Source organism: Aplysia californica, unplaced genomic scaffold (genome assembly GCF_000002075.1).
Source record: "Aplysia californica isolate F4 #8 unplaced genomic scaffold, AplCal3.0 scaffold00414, whole genome shotgun sequence".
NCBI lineage: Eukaryota > Metazoa > Mollusca > Gastropoda > Aplysiida > Aplysiidae > Aplysia > Aplysia californica.
This window is the reverse complement of record NW_004797684.1, coordinates 159,134-175,330: the sequence shown is the minus strand read 5'-3', so window position 1 is coordinate 175,330 and position 16,197 is coordinate 159,134. Positions and strand designations below refer to the sequence as shown.

At 37.8% G+C, this 16,197-nt stretch overlaps 1 protein-coding gene across 1 annotated transcript in view; it reads left to right on the top strand.

Annotated features, from left to right (window-relative positions):
• LOC101854034 (antiviral innate immune response receptor RIG-I) overlaps positions 1 to 16,157 on the top strand; it is a 21,090-nt gene extending 4,933 nt beyond the window's left edge. The window contains exons 3-7 of the mRNA XM_005104310.3: positions 61 to 213; positions 4,611 to 4,769; positions 7,910 to 8,001; positions 11,803 to 12,054; positions 15,646 to 16,157. Coding sequence (XP_005104367.1) covers positions 61 to 213; positions 4,611 to 4,769; positions 7,910 to 8,001; positions 11,803 to 12,054; positions 15,646 to 15,846 — 857 coding nt within the window. The 3' untranslated portion in view covers positions 15,847 to 16,157. The remainder of the gene's footprint in view (positions 1 to 60; positions 214 to 4,610; positions 4,770 to 7,909; positions 8,002 to 11,802; positions 12,055 to 15,645) is intronic.
• Positions 16,158 to 16,197: the final 40 nt, after the last annotated feature.

The following is a 16,197-nucleotide window of genomic DNA, read 5'->3' as shown; positions in this document are numbered from 1 at the left end:
ATTCAATACCGTAAGTGTTTGCACTGAAATAACATTGACGGTTTTTCTAATTTATTTCAGTGTGCAATAGCTTTCAGAAAATAAAAGTGACCGAAGAGGAATCTGATAGTCCAGCCTTGAAGCGTCTCTTTGGAGAGGGAAACAAACACGAAACAAGTGTTGAGATTTTAGCTGATGATGATGGTGATGTAAAAGAACATGGTGCGGAAGAAGGTAAAATGATATGTGTCACGACGTAGTGGAATCAGGCACTCCTCCGCTCTTGGGCATGTGTAGTTATTGATATCATCTTGAAGCTTGTTCATCATTCTCGCTTTTGATTTGATTTTTAAAATACCCATCTATTGAATAGAAGTCGAGATATTTGCGTTTGCCGCAGGTGGGGGTTGCCCGGTTTGAGGGGTAAAATTAGCAAGAAAATGGCCGCCAAAGTTTGGTGAATTCCATAGCTTGAGAGTACTTGGAAACAAAAAAATTCTTTTTTTTTGTGTCTTTAATAAACGTTTTTCTGTAAGATCCACATAGAAATGCGATCTTGGATACGCATTAGAGGCGTTGAACCAAAAAATACAAATTTGATAAAAATTGCCAAACCGGTGGAAAAATGCCCGTTTCTTCTCTTTCATTATCTTGACGAGCACCTAATTTCACCATGCTACCTTACGTGCTTAAATTGTTGTGTTTTGTCAAGTCACACATTAGTTTGCTGTACGAAAAGGAAAACTTCACTCTGTGTATAGAGGAGCAAACTCTGTTATGTGTCAATAAAGTGTATATTTTAAAAAAGATATTAGTTTATGCTAATAAAGGGATATTAAAATGCAGGTTGTATTTAAAAGAAAAATGCTGGAAATTGTCTTTGTAAAATTGTAAGATATGCCATCCTGGAAGGGTTTCCTACATCATACTGAAAATAATTTTTTTTAAAGTTTTCTCCAAAAGTACAAATTAGCATCTAATATAAGTAGCAAGTTTCTCCACTAGGGTGGAACATGTATGATATGTTGAATTTAACCGAGGCTTTATAAGTGGTAGTATCAATTCAGAGTATCCGAACCCTGAATGTCTCAGAAGTAGTTTACCACATGGCTGAGTGCCTTATCATTTGTCAGAATTAAGATAAAAAGCTCTGATGGATACAAAACATTTCGACTGCTCAGTGTTAAACTCCATCATACGTCACTTTTTAAAAAAGCGCTTGCTGTTGTCTTATTCTAAGCGGTTGAATAATGAGTCTATTAATATCACATTGTTTCTCTCTTATAAAACTGACATGTTCACGATATGTATTTTACTCTCTTATGGATAGTTTGACTGTTTTAATAATATGTAATTCTGGATGTTTTATGCTCCAACAACATAATTTAGGAGGTGGCTGCTTAGACCCTACCTGTTAAGGCCAACCAAGCAGACAGATGAAGCAACTCGATTAATATCAGGTCCAACTTAAATGCCCTCTTCCAAATTAATTAGCACCACTGACACTTGGGAATTTCTTTTTCCTCCAGACATTGTAGGGGGCTCTCGTGACCTAGAGGTCAATAAGAGGTGTTGGCCTCTCATTCAAAAGTCCTAGGTTCGAATTAGGGTAGCGACCGAAAAAAATTCTTCTCTAAAATTGTCTTCTTTCACCCCCTTTCCTGCCCTCTAGCATTGTTCTGTTTACTACTTCCGTCTCCTCTTTCTGCCCCCACTCCCTCACCTCCTTTGCCCCCTTCTCTGGACTCCTGACTCTTTCTGCAGCCTTTCTACTGCTACTCTTTGGCTCCTTCTTACCGCTGTCTTTCAGCCACACCCCTGATCTTCTGGTAAGAAAGATCTACACCTAGCCTTCTCGGACAAAGGCGAAAAATCTTGGAGGATCCGTGTGCAAGTTGCGCTCGTTAAAGATCCCTTGGTGGTCTAAAATTGATAAGAGTAGGCTTCGGCTGCCACCCGAGCAAGATTCAAAATTTCCTATCAACTGAAAAAGTTTAATGTGTCCCGTGTGCTCATATGACCTTATGCAGGTGCGAGCGCCGTAAAACACTTACCCCCAAAAAAGACATTGTAGCAGCACACCAGAAAATCACTGGAAATGCTCTGGGTGGACAGTGGACACATAATTCAAGAATTATTTCTCAAAGTAATGCAGCTTAACAATGGAAACCACTTACATTAGTTTAATTAATGATCATCTAATAATTACCTTATTTCAAGTTTCTTAATCACTTTATTTCACAATTTAAAAACACTGTTTAGCTTTTTTCTGCTTTGTCTTTCGAAATTTCGGTTCCTTTATTGTTATTGCTATCTATATTGCTAATAAGCTATAGAAAAGAAAGAGCCTGAATTTTAAAACAGTAGGTCATTGAAAAATGTGACAAAAAATGTTCTGCAAATATAACATATTTGATTAATTGCTTTTTTAGAAATAATAAGTTACTTCCCTTTGTTCAATTGAGACTGTTATTCTTACCTCCCCTGACAAAATGAAGGATATCTGAAACTATATAAATATGTAAATTCTGCAAAAGAAATTGCGCTATTAGATGAAAACTAACAACATTGGAATCAGCACATTAATTTTTATAAAATTTGGCAACTTTCGTTGCTTTGCCTATTTCATTGTTGACCAGTGCAATTAATAATAATAACGGATTGCATTTATATAGCGCATCCACTTATTATGCGCTTAACATGATACATATTATAGATTTACAAATCAATTTTAAAGGCACATAGTATTACATACACGTGCACACACATATTCATGCACGCACGCACCACACACACATACACACGTATACATACACGCATACACACATACGTACATATGCACATATAAACTCACGACGATCTACAGCTTGGATGGATTTTGTCTGATCGAAATATGATGAAAATAGAAATGCTTTTAGTTTCTCCTAAAAAATGTCTAGATTTTCTGCTTCTCTGATAGTTTTTGGAAACCTATTCCAAACAAGTGGGGCAATTAGGTCGTATTTAACACTGAGAGTGTAACCGCCAACATAAAAAAGTTACTAAGTAAATTTAGATGACAAAGACATAAGACTGTTTTCAGCTTTTGAGATCAGCTTTGAGAAGAGTTTAGTCAGTACGAATCTACTTGTAGATTTGCAGGACCTATGTTGTAAAGCAAAATGCTTTGATGGTTGTTACAACTATATATTAGTAGGCCTATATAGATTATGTTTAACACTAAGAGTGTAATGATCAACATAACATCTTACATAAAAAATTTGGATGAAAAAGAAAAAGGCTGTTTCAAGTTCCTTAGCTCAAAACAAAGTTTGGTTAGCTAGAGTCATTTTTACAAATCTGCTTGCAAAATTGAGGACCCAGGTTATAAAACCAAGGTTTTTTTTGTTAGTTATGACAACTTGACATACACAATAATAAATAAATCATGTTCAACACTTAGTGGGTAACAACTGACCTATAGAGTTACTAAGTATAAGCAGATTGAGATGACAAGGAAATAAGGCTGTTTTCAGGTACTCAGATCATCACTTGGCTTTTGTAGACCTTAGGCAGAATAAATTTGTAAGATTGCAGGGCCCAGGTTATAAAACAACTTTTTGTTGCTTATTACAGCTAGACGTACACATTAGTATATCGTTGCCAAGATGTTAAAATCTCACAAGCTCTAAAAACCAAATTTTTCAGCTGAGAGAAAAACTGTTTCATTCTTCTAAAAAATAAACATGCACTTTGGAACTGATATAAGAAGAAGGTAAAAACATTATCTATTGGTTGAGATAAATCATCTCATGAAAAGATGGTTTTGTAATGAGATGATTGCCTAGGTATGTTGTTTTAATGCTTAAATTTAGATATTAAACGTACTAATCCATCAAGCTCTGCAGTTTATTTAGTCAAAAGTGTTATTTGTTAGAGGATAAATCAGCATTATCACAGCTTTCGTATACATTTATAGTTTGTAGACTTTTAAAGGATAGAACATTAATATGGCACTGTCTGGACAATAAACAAGAGACTGTTTTACCAGTTTATTGCAGGCTTCATCAAAGTGCACTCTTGACAATTTTTAGTACATTCCTACACATAGAAAAATATCCAAATGACTATATATTCTTGTAATTTCTTCAATGTATTTCCTTAAAGACAGCTTTTGTATAAATGGTGAGCTTTACAATACATGTACTTTGAAAACCAAGTGTCTGATTTCGCTTTCCTTTTTTAAAACTGTTTCTCCAATGGGAATGCTCATGTACTGTCACATTTATTTACCACTCACACATGCACACACATACACACACACACACACTCACACACACACACAAACACACACACACAGACACACACACACACACACACACACACACACACACACACACACACATGTATACATATACACATGCCCACAAACACATATATGTAAATATATATACATTGTATTCGTGTGTGTGTGTATGTGAGTGTGTGTGTGTGTGTGTGTGTGTGTGTTTGTGTGTGTGTGTGTGTGTGTGTGTGTGTGCATTATGCATGTCCATTATTCTTACTGTATACTGTATACAATATATTGTACAGTCATATCATCGTCATATATGCCATTTTTATTTTGAAAAATTATTTCTGATGCCATTCAGAACTGGATGGTCAAGAAAATGATCTTTGCATGAGGGAGTATCAGACCGAACTGGCAGAGAATGCTGTCAAGGGCTACAACACTGTCATTTGTGCTCCGACTGGCTCTGGGAAGACACGAGTTGCCCTGCACATCATTCAAGAGCATTTGCAGAAAAAGGGTACTTTTCCCCCTCTTTTATTCGCTGCTGATACATTAATAGCTTCGATGAAATAGGAATTTTTCCTGTCGTTGACATTGGAAATTTTGTAAAAAGCTAATATTTATATAACTGTAACCATTCACACTTCTAACACTAAGACAGTCGTACTATCTCATTTTGAGGTAGAAACTCTTCTTTGTTTGAGACATGGTCTGTAGCTCTGTGAAGTCGTTCACTCTCATATTTCATTTTGGAAAGGCTTAAAAAAAGGCCTCGCACTCAGACACAGACACGCGCAGACACAGACATTCACACACACACACACACACACACACACACACACACACACACACACACACACACACACACACACACACACTCACTCATACACACACTCAGACACGCATACACATACACACGCACACAACACACACACACACAACACACACATAAGTAAAAACCTTCCGAAGGGACGGAATTTCTCTTTCTGTTTCCAGGTAGAACAGGTTAATAATTTATAGGGGTAATTATAGAGGGATTTATCAAAGGGTGAGAGGAGGTATTCCGTTGTGCAAGTTCCCGCCTTTTACAGGTTTTAGTTAATAATAATAAATAACATTTGTATAGCGCATAACCCCTTTCTTCAGCAAACTCTATGCGCTTTACACTGTATATTATTACCCCAGCGAACCATAGAACACTCAGACACATTCTCAGCTTCCCGGGAAGCATACAGTACTAGCAACTGATTAAGCACTCAAACACTAACAAACTGACAAGATCTTTCACTGTCTATAGCTTGGTACCCATTCCCACCTGGGTGAAGTGAGGAAAATTTATTGTAAAGTCTTAGTGCCTCTTCCAAGGACACAACATCGGGTCCCTGGCGGGATTTTAACCCATGACCTTACGGTTGTGAGTCTGAGAGCCTAATCACTAGGCCACCGACGCCACGAGACATGTTTGACTATATGTATTATATGTATATGAGGGGCTGAGATACAAATCCCGCTACATCCATTTGAGCACTTTTGAGAAAATCAGCTTTTTAAAATCCTTCTATACTTAAAAATGTGTGAAAATAAGATTTGTTGGTGGCTTTTATGTATGTATAGTATAAGGTTTTACGGCGCTCGCAACTGCTAAGGTCATATGAGCGCGCAGTGGCTTTTTTGACGGATATGTTGGGTTTTGGCCAAAAACACTTTGTGCATCTGATAGCCGGTAACAATGTGTATTTATAGCCTAGAAATCTCGATTTTTCTTCAAAATGTTGATTAGCGGGTTTTGCATCTCACCCCCTCATATATATGGCCAGCTGTTAAAATGTACTCGGCCCAAAGTTTAAAAGTTTTATTTTATTGCAGTTGATTGATCTGTGGCATCGGTTGTTTGTACTCGAAAAATAATGTTTTTATGAAATTCAAAATCTAAAAAAGTTGAAAAAAAAGCAAGAAAAATACATGATGTAAGTACAATTAGTTAAAAGAATGAAACTGTTTTGTCTCTTATCTCTCTCCTGTAAAATTTTCCTTGGGGCTTTGTACATTTTAAAAATTTGCAGACTAAACCTTTATATATCTATCTATATATCTATATGCAGTTGAACCTGCCTTAACGGAAACCTGTGGCTGGTTGACGGGTGCTCTTGTGTGGTTTGCTTCTTCTTTCCTATCAAACATCTATAGTCCTATCTCCCCTTCTTCTTTTTATGTTTGTTACTCTCTTGTAACACCTCTATTCTCCTGGTGCTCATATGACCTTATGCAGTTGCGAGTGCCGTAAAACCTCTATAAAACTAACAAAATGGAAACCTGTGTAAAACGGAAACCTGACTTAACAGAATCTCCTCGCTCCCCCCTTGAGATATTCCTCTTTAATTATCTGTATAAAATGGAAACCTGTGTAAAACGGAAACCTGACTTGCCGGAATCTCCTCGCTCCCCCCTTGAGATATTCCTCTTTAATTATCTGTATAAAATGGAAACCTGTGTAAAACGGAAACCTGACTTAACAGAATCTCCTCGCTCCCCCCTTGAGATATTCCTCTTTAATTATCTGTATAAAAATAAAATGGAAACCTGTCCAATGCGTAAACGGGAAGAAAAATCCGCTCCCTTCCGAGGGTTTTACCTGTCTAAGGCGGTAAATGCTTTGCCCGCTCAGCCCTGATTTGAAACAAAACTTGTAAGTTTCGTTCCTCCGGCTCTAAATTTAACACCATACTACCGGGCAAGGAAGGGGAGTAGGGTTGCAATTTGAGGGTAGATATTACTCGATCTATGGGACCCTGAGCGATGAAGATGGTCAAGGTGCTGTGGATGTGAAAACTCACAAGTAGGGCCTAGATCTACCAGTGAAAGTACTTGAGTGGCTCTCAAGCACGGAAACTTTCATTGATAGTCAGAGGCCAGAGGTGTGAAATTAGTTTGATCAATGCCTGACGCCCTTATCGCACATCCAGCCAAGAAAAGAGTTCCTCGAATCGTTGTTACATGGCAGGGAGGGGTGGCATTGGTTGACTGTGCTTGCTACACCTATGGGTAGGGCTAAGGGTGGAAGCGAAGGAGATGTTCAAATGTTTCTGTTTTTAATAGGTCTAACAGTGGTCCTATGAAATGCTAGCACTGATGGTAATTCGAAAAGTAAGATTGACACTTGTCATTATCAGAGAGGATAGTACTGACTCGAGAGATGTTATATTTTGACCTCTGTTTGCCATTCAGACAAGCGATCCTTGATCCCACTGGCTGGGCCTTTGAAACCCCCCTTCATCTCCCCCTAAATTCCCCTGTCTAAGGCGGAATTTTTTTCTGGCTCCCTTTCGATTCCGTCTTACTCAGGTTCGACTGTATATATATCTGTGTATATGTATGGCCAAGAAGAATTGTACTTCCTTTAGGATCAGTATGTTGCATGCCTTTTTGTTGATTGAAGGAATGGATGAAATTTTTTTTACCTTTTCAGAGAGGCTAACCTGAGTTGTGACCTTTTCTTTTTTTTTTCACTTTTTATTTTGGTAAATGGTTTTTAACTTAAAGAAATGTTGCAAAATACTTCTATTTTGGAAAACAATTAATGCTTTGTATTTTCCTGCTCCATTAAACATTACTTCACACTCTTATGACATTATATATAATATGTGCTCATGTATCTAGAGGATGCCAAAGTTGTGTTCCTTGCTCGGACGGTCCCTCTTGTGAAACAGCAGTACAGCTATCTACAACGACGTCTAAAGGATAAGTATGAAGTAAGTGGAAATGAATTTGTTGGCCTTGGGTTTTTTTTGTCCTTACAGCTTATCTACTTGGACTGTACAAAAAAGAAAAAAAAGAGAGGTCCGAGGTGCTCTTCCTGTTGGTGAATGGGACTGACATTAATTGTATGAAGTACTGACTTTTCACCCCAAAATACCCATGTGACAGTCATCATAAAAGCACTGGCCTTTGATATCTTATTGACAAAGTTCTTATTCAGTTTTACATCTTATAACTGGCATCCTTTGTGTATCAGGTGTTTTGCCATCGCATGGAGAAGACATGAGTTTGATGACTGTGTGAGGAGAAATTTTATTGAGTTTCTCCTCACTCTGCAGGGACGTTATATCTCTCTCAGCTTGGCTGGCCCTGACAGGCAGGATTGAAGCAGCCCACTTCCCAACTGATATAAAATGTGTTGATGAGGATGTGAAACACCTACCATTAAAAAATAAGAAAAAAATTACATGACATGCAAGACTCTAGCTGTGCGTTTTCTCTTGACCACGACTTACAAAAAGACTTACAATAAGTTTCAAGATATGCTGTTTTTGCTTCCTGCCCTGTGGTTTAACAGAAACCTGCAGTTACAAAATAATGTAAAGTGTTGGACCTCCTTTCAAATACAAATACCTGTACAAACGATTTCTTTTCGCTTCCCCCATGCTTTTTTTCTGTAATACTGTACTGACACTGTCCAAAACACCCATCTGTCTTAGACAACCATCTTTCTCCTCGACAGTGAGTGGCTGTCTTGGACAATATCGAATATACACTGGAAAATTATGTCTGCAGTTTCTAGAACCTGTGCAGTTTCATACTGTAAATGATGGAGCACATTTTGTCAAGGTTTCTTCTCACAGAGCTGAAACTGTGTTTCTGAATTTTATAAAAAAATCTTTGCCTCAAAATTGTTGACTCTTTTCTCTAAACTTTAAAGACTTTTATGCTTCCTGTTCTTTACATAGTCAAAGAGCTAAGTAGACTATTTACATATGAAGAGGGGCCTTTTATGCAAGTTAAAGACGTATTGAATTGTTGATTTGTTGCTTTTTCAAAATTTAACTCGACAAAGCTTTATTATGGTTTACAGCCATAGCAAAAATCTACATTCAAAGCGCAGCACATCCATCAAGCATTCATTTTGGTATTCATTTTATACACATACGTTGATTAGGACCAGTGATTAATAAATAAATAAATGGACCACCAGTACTGAAAAAAGAAGTACAAACTGCCCTTAAGAAAAGGAAACAAGGAAAAGCGAAAGGGCCAGATAATATCCCTGTTGAAAGGATTATCGCGCAAGAAGAACTAGGCACTGAAATAAAAGATCTAAGAATCATCAGGAATTTGTATTCGGACCAAAACGCTGCTGTACAAATTAATAGAGAATACAGTGAAAAGCAGATTAGAAGAGGAATGGAGGCAAGATGTGTTATGTCTCCAGACCTCTTAAACATAGAGAAACAATCCTTAGAAATATAGAAGAATGTCCAGGTCTCAAAGTGAATGGTGAAAGTATCAATGACATCAGATATGCTAATGACACAGTTTTAATAGCAGACTTGGAAAAGGACAAACCAATGGCTTCCAGATACTGTTGTATGGAAATTGAACTTAAAGGGTTATTGTTGAATGTAAGGAAAACAGAGTGCATAAAGCAGCAAATCCTATTTGTAATCTCATAAGCAAGGGTGAAAAGATCAAACAAATCCAACAGTATATCTAGGATATATAATAACATCTGATGCCAAATGTTCCACAGAGGTAAAACGAAGAATTGCAATGGCTAAGGCTGGTTTCAATAAAATGAGCCCAATCCTGAAAAATAGAAACATCTCAATGACTACCAAATTGAAAGTTCTGAAATGCTATGGTCAACCCTTCTATATGGCTGGATAAAGCTGGATAATCACTAAAGACAGTGAAAACAAAAAAAAAAGCAACAGAAATGTGGTTTCTTAGGAGACTGCCGATAATATTGTGGAAGGAAAAGAACTAAAAAAAAAGCAACAGAAATGTGGTGTCTTAGGACTGCTGATAATATTGTGGAAGGAAAAGAACTCAAATGAGGTTGCACTTGATGAAGCCTGCATGGGATGCTCACTGTTAAAACAAGCGGGAAAAGACAAATGAAGGTTTTGGAACACCTGTATAGACATAAAGGTCTTGAACATCTAACTCTCACTGGCAAAATTGAAGGCAAAGAAGCTGGGGTAGACCCAGAGCAACCTAAACAGATGGGTAAAGGGGAAAGATCAAGGTAACGTAGCCTTTTTAAGGGCATCCAAGCAAAGGAATGAATGGAGAACCATGATCTCTGATGTCTGCCACAGATCTGGCACTTGAGGATGATGATGTTAAATAGGGGTGGACTTATAGAGGGAGATTATGATGCTAAAAAAATTGGATGACAAAACTGGCGGGTACAAACACTGAATAGCCCTCCGTATTCAAAGTGTTATAAAGCAATGTCAAGGATGGAACTTATCATTAAAATGGTTTTGATTCGGCTTTAAAAAGTTGGGTTTTTTTTTCAGCAGTGTCTTCAGTGTCAGAAACAAGCATGGTTGGGAATCAAACAGTTGAGCTATCCCTTTTTGTATTTTTACATAAATTTTTCTAGTTTTAAGTTTATATTTCATAATCATATGTAATGTTGACAAACAGTTTTGATGCAACCATTTGCAGTTGAGTTGGTATCATACTGAACTGGGTGTATGAACATGGTTGAAACCCCTACAAAAATTGTTAAAAGAGTATTCTTTTCTAACTTACTTAATGAATAATAATTTCTCTTAATGATAATAACTAAGAGAGAGGCCCGCAAGCTGCACACATCCACAAACGGAAGTGGAATTAATAAATGTTGAAAAGGTGGCGAACTTTTCTCTACCAAATTTGGTCTCATTGGCCGCAGCAGAAGCCACAAGTCGTCTTAACCTTTGATTCTTCTCATTCTTCTCTTTCATGGGAGAAATATTCTCCTTTGTAGATGTATTACTCATTGTCAGACATTGATAGACGAGCTATTATTATCAAAATTACTGTCTTCACCATCCGGTACACAAGGTAGAGAGCAGTCACCGCCACGCTCGCCTGTTCCTGGCTAATTCCTCTAGTTTTGACACTTTCAGGGCCTGGGTGATTGCCCTACACCTAATCATACTCGTATAACTGTCAGTTGGGCCACCTTTTGTTCTTATTCTGTTCGGTCTTTATTACCATTTCCGATAGGGCAACCTTGTCTTTGACATTTCTGTGACCTCCAACTATTTGTCCCTGTTCTATCGAAGATGGACGGGGAATTGGATGTCTCACATCTTAAAATTACCTTACTGCGTTGAAACTAGAATCAGTACTTTATATGATAATAATGGTTATTAATATAATAGTTTATAGATCAATGTCTGACAATGACCAATGCATATGCGGAGAACATGTTTTGAGCAAAATAGAAAAAAATAAGAATTGAGATGACTTGTGGCTTTTGATATGGCAGATGAGACCAATTCTGGCAGAGAAGAGTTATTTTTTAGTTTAAAAAACATTTTTGACCGTATTGTGGTGTCCCATCTGTTTGCAGTAAACCAGTCTGGGTAGATGAGGTGAGCTTTCTTTAAGGCACCTTTTCCAGCCCCTTCCCTTTGTGGGGTGAGCAGTGCCGTCCTAAAAAGGCTGCTCAGATACCATGGGTGCTGCTGAATCATATAGTCAGTACTTTACTGTACCAGATTTGCCCTGTTCTTTGTCATAAAAGTATGTCATATTGTCTTCTTATCCCTAAATAGGTTTTAAAGGTAACAGGTGGAGAGTATGGATGCCTGGAGGTTCACGGGTTAATCAAGAAGTATGATGTTGTGGTGATGACACCTCAGATCCTGTTGAACCACCTCAACGCTGTTCCAAACTCTAGCCTCAAGATCCTGACCCTTATCATATTTGATGAGTGCCATCATACACAGAAGAATGAGATCTACAACAAACTCATGCAGGCCTATCACAAGACCAAAGAGGAAACAGGTGGTGAAAAGTTACCACAGGTAATCACTTTCTCTGTGCACCCTAACACTGCCTGACTACAGCTAATCTGCTCGGGGGGAAGGGGGTGGGGAGGTGTTGCACCCTGTAGTCATAATTTGATTCTGGTGTTGGGAAGATATCTTAGTGAATGTCTTGGTCATCCTGCCTGAATGTAGATGACACAGCCTGGGTTGGGGCCTTATAGATGCGGTCAAAGCAGTCGTCAGAAGAAGACTGACCTTGGGTCAATATAGGGGGGGGGGCTGTATTATTTTCAAGAATGTATCATAGTTTTTAAAGAGTTGGGACAGCAACATCTACATCTCACATAATGTGATTGTACACTTTTTTTGGCTTCCATCGGCACAACTTCCCATCATGGCCAACCAGGCCCAAATTGGATACTATCTCCGCTGATGGAGAAACTCAATATAGAAAAAACCCCAAAAAACAAACCCACCTTTTTTTTTTTTTACTCAAGAATGAAACTCAGAGACACTCAATTAAAAATAAAAGAGACTTCACTCAAGAATGGAACTCACATCTTCTGCATGTTATGCCGAAGAGAGTAACTGCTACACCTCAAATGCCGGCACTGCCACATCTGGCCTGAAAAAGATCATTGCAATTGTACATATGTATTAAGTCTCCTTCAACTCAATTTAGATTATTTAGGAGATGTGGTGCTTGGACCCCTGCCTGTTGGGGCCTTCCCAGGCTGAGAGGGATACAACTTTCCAGCAAATGTGCGAGATACTCGATAAAATGTTTGTGTGCTTGGAGAAAAGTCCCAGTTGACGAAAATATTGTATATTGAAATGTGGACATATTCTTGTAGCAAATTCAATGCTGAACACGCTGATTTTTTTATTTTTCAAATATCTTGAGTAATTTTAAAGATATGCCACATTTTGTGACACAGGGAGTACAAACAAAGTTTGTTGAAAAACCAATTTCTGGCACATTTTTAACCTTTGGTGAAGTACAACTTGTCAAAAAAATAATATATTAAAACAAACTTAAAGTATTATTAAATGTTAAATAATAATATGTTATTAGGAAATTATTAAACATGTGTTTTCTGATAGAACTAAATGTTTGAAAAGGTATGACTTTTTTTTACCTTTTCACCCCATTGCTCAAAAATATCTTTGCTGAAAACTGGAACTTGTTTCCAGGCACACAGACAAATGTAGCTAGCATAAAACATTGTCTATGTTAACAATTTTAAATTTATGTCATATTTTATTATGCACGTGTAAGTCTTTTTGTGAGTGTAAGCATATTATGTGTGTATGATAACATGTGTTTGGAAAAGAGGAGGTGTGTGTGTGTGTGTGTGTGTGTGTGTGTGTGTGTGTGTGTGTGCGTGTGTGTGTGTGTGTGTGTGTGTGTGTGTGTGTGTGTGTGTGTGTGTGTGAAACAGCAAACCAAACAGCAAACCAATGTGCCATGTCTGGTCAACAAAGATTGATCTCGTCTTCTCTTGTCTCCTCTCATCTCATCATGTCTCATCTCATTTCATCTGATCGTATGTCATCTCATCTTATCACATCTAATGCTGCCAATCTTGTCATCTCATTTTCAGCATCACTACTTCCCTTATGTAACTCTGTACCTATTTAAGCTATTTGCTGAAAACAAATGCATGGCGGAGTAGGAATAAATGTTTCATTCAATAATCATACAGTTCAGTTAGAGACAACATCCGTATTTGTTGAGGATCTACAGAGTTTTGCTTCAACTGCAAGCATGGGTGGATTCAGCGTGCAAGTTCAGTTAGTGCACCAAGCAAATGGTATTTACAATATGCCAGCTATGTTGTGGTGTATACACAGAGCTGATTATCATTTTTAGTATAGTCCTGTGAACAGTGTTTCAGGACAAAATGGAAAGAGAAACACGCACGGGAGAACTCATGCCTTCATATAAAACTGGAGATAAGAAATGGGCGCAAAATTCTATGTATTATTTTATAGAATTGGGTTCCTTTGGCCTGTGGACAGAGTTAGGTTTCTTTCACACACACTGACCAAACGCCCTCCGCCGTGGGCGATACGGCGTCATGCATTGAAACAACAACTCCAGCCTATGAGCACTTTCACATCTATCGACCATGGCATCTCGTCGTGTACGGCTGCAGTGGTATGGGTGATTATATTTCATTTCTGCACTGCGCCATACTGTCTACGGCATAAAATATACACTATGAGTGCGCTCATACTAGACTTAGTTGACGATCAGCCGTCTCTGTTGCATTTCCTGCTCACATAGTTCTTACTGAACACATGGTTTCTGCACTGAAATAGCATCTCTCATTTTTGTTACCGCCTTTAAAATCTTTGGCCTTATTTTATTCGGAAGCTCATCAAAGCTTGTCATCGACATTCTAAAGTAGATGAAGAACTTTTTGTCGTCTTGTTGAAGGTTTTGAAACAATGTGATGAAGGCTTCAACTATTTGTCTTTGCACATTCAAAGAATGGACCCATTGAGTTCTTCGGCATTGTTTTTTCTTTTTTTTTTAGATAAAGATAATATTATTATAAGCACGCCAGTTCCAAACGCCTGTCGAAATGAAGAAAGGCTAAACATAAGTCGATGTGTGTGAAAGAGGGTTAAAAGAAACCTACTAGAACTTATCCAGTCTTGTACAGTTTGAGTGAGGGAAGGAAATGGGAATGCCATTTTAATGGGAAACATCTTCTTTAGAAGCGTATGAGTACAGAAGTCTTGATAAACATTGGTAAAATGTTTATTTCAATAAAGATACTTTTTAAAATTTGCCAATCATGTATCCCAGAACATGGGGGAAACTGAGATGGTTTCTTTGGTTACATAGATAGGTTGTTCTGTATGTGTGTTAACAAGATATGTAGTAAAGTTTTTGGATTTACAGAGTCCTGCACATTAGTTAAGAGATCATGCATACACAAAACAGAATCTAGAATGCTCATGAGCACTAATGGATCTAAATTGTCCCCTTATCTTGACCAACCTCTTACATTCCTTCTTTTCTCCAAAAAATCCTAGCCAAACCTTACGGACCATCATAGAATACAATCCTTTCACTAGAAAGCAAACAACTCCAGTGCTACTTAGAAGTTAGAGAACTAATAAATGAGCAAACAAGGAAAAGTCAAAAATGACTTTGGGATCCCGAAGTCATTTTTGCTTTTTCCATTTGATTTGCAGCCATTATGTTATGTTTGAGGAATTGAAAAGGTGAGATCCTCATAGTAAGCACCAAATTATGTTTTTATCTTTCAAAGAACTGAACAGTGTTGAAAGGGGAGTCAAACCCATATTCACACTCTTACTATCAGGCCAGTAATCGTGAGATTGTGGGTTTGGGTTTTCGAGTCTCAGCTTGGTCCAATGTTGTGTCCCTTGGAAAGGCAATTTACATGAATTTCTCATTTGGTATGGTCTTTTCGGAGATAGGCATTAAACTCAGAGGTCCCACCTTTTAAATAGCCTAAAAGTGTTGATAGTCCACGTTAAACATACAGCATTTCACCATTTAACACATACTTACTTTTACTTACAAAGAGCTTGCGTAAAGTTTCTAAAGTGTATGTATATATATTATGTACTCATTTCTTTTGACAGATAGTAGGACTCACTGCCTCTTTTGGTATTGGAAATGCTACAACAAATGTGGAAGGAGCCTATATGAATATAGTCAATATATGTGGTAATCTGGATGTCACAAAAATCTCAACTGTGACAAAACATGTCGATGAGATGCTGAAACATTCTCCGGTTCCTGTTGAAGGTAATCCAGTTTTCACAATCAGTAGTGCATTGTAATTTCATCCTTTATTTGCTTTGTGGATTTAGTGGCATTGATCAAACTTGTGTGTTTGTGTTTGGTGAGTGGGGGATAGGTGGGGGCAACATTTGGAAGGTGTTTTCTGTGAAAATGTTTCGTTGCTATGGAAACTCCATCATCTTGATTTTTTGTTCCATAAAAATTAGCTTTACTTGAAAGAATGAAATCTCTCACTATTTGAAAGTGGCCGTCATGCTCGTTGCTATTTTCAAAAGTTTGGAACAGAGTCTAATTTCACCCCCAGTGGGTCGGGGGGATATAAATAGACCCACTGCTTCGTCTGCAGAAGGTGCAACCCCTTCAAAGGCGAGGTGTCGCACTCAGACCCC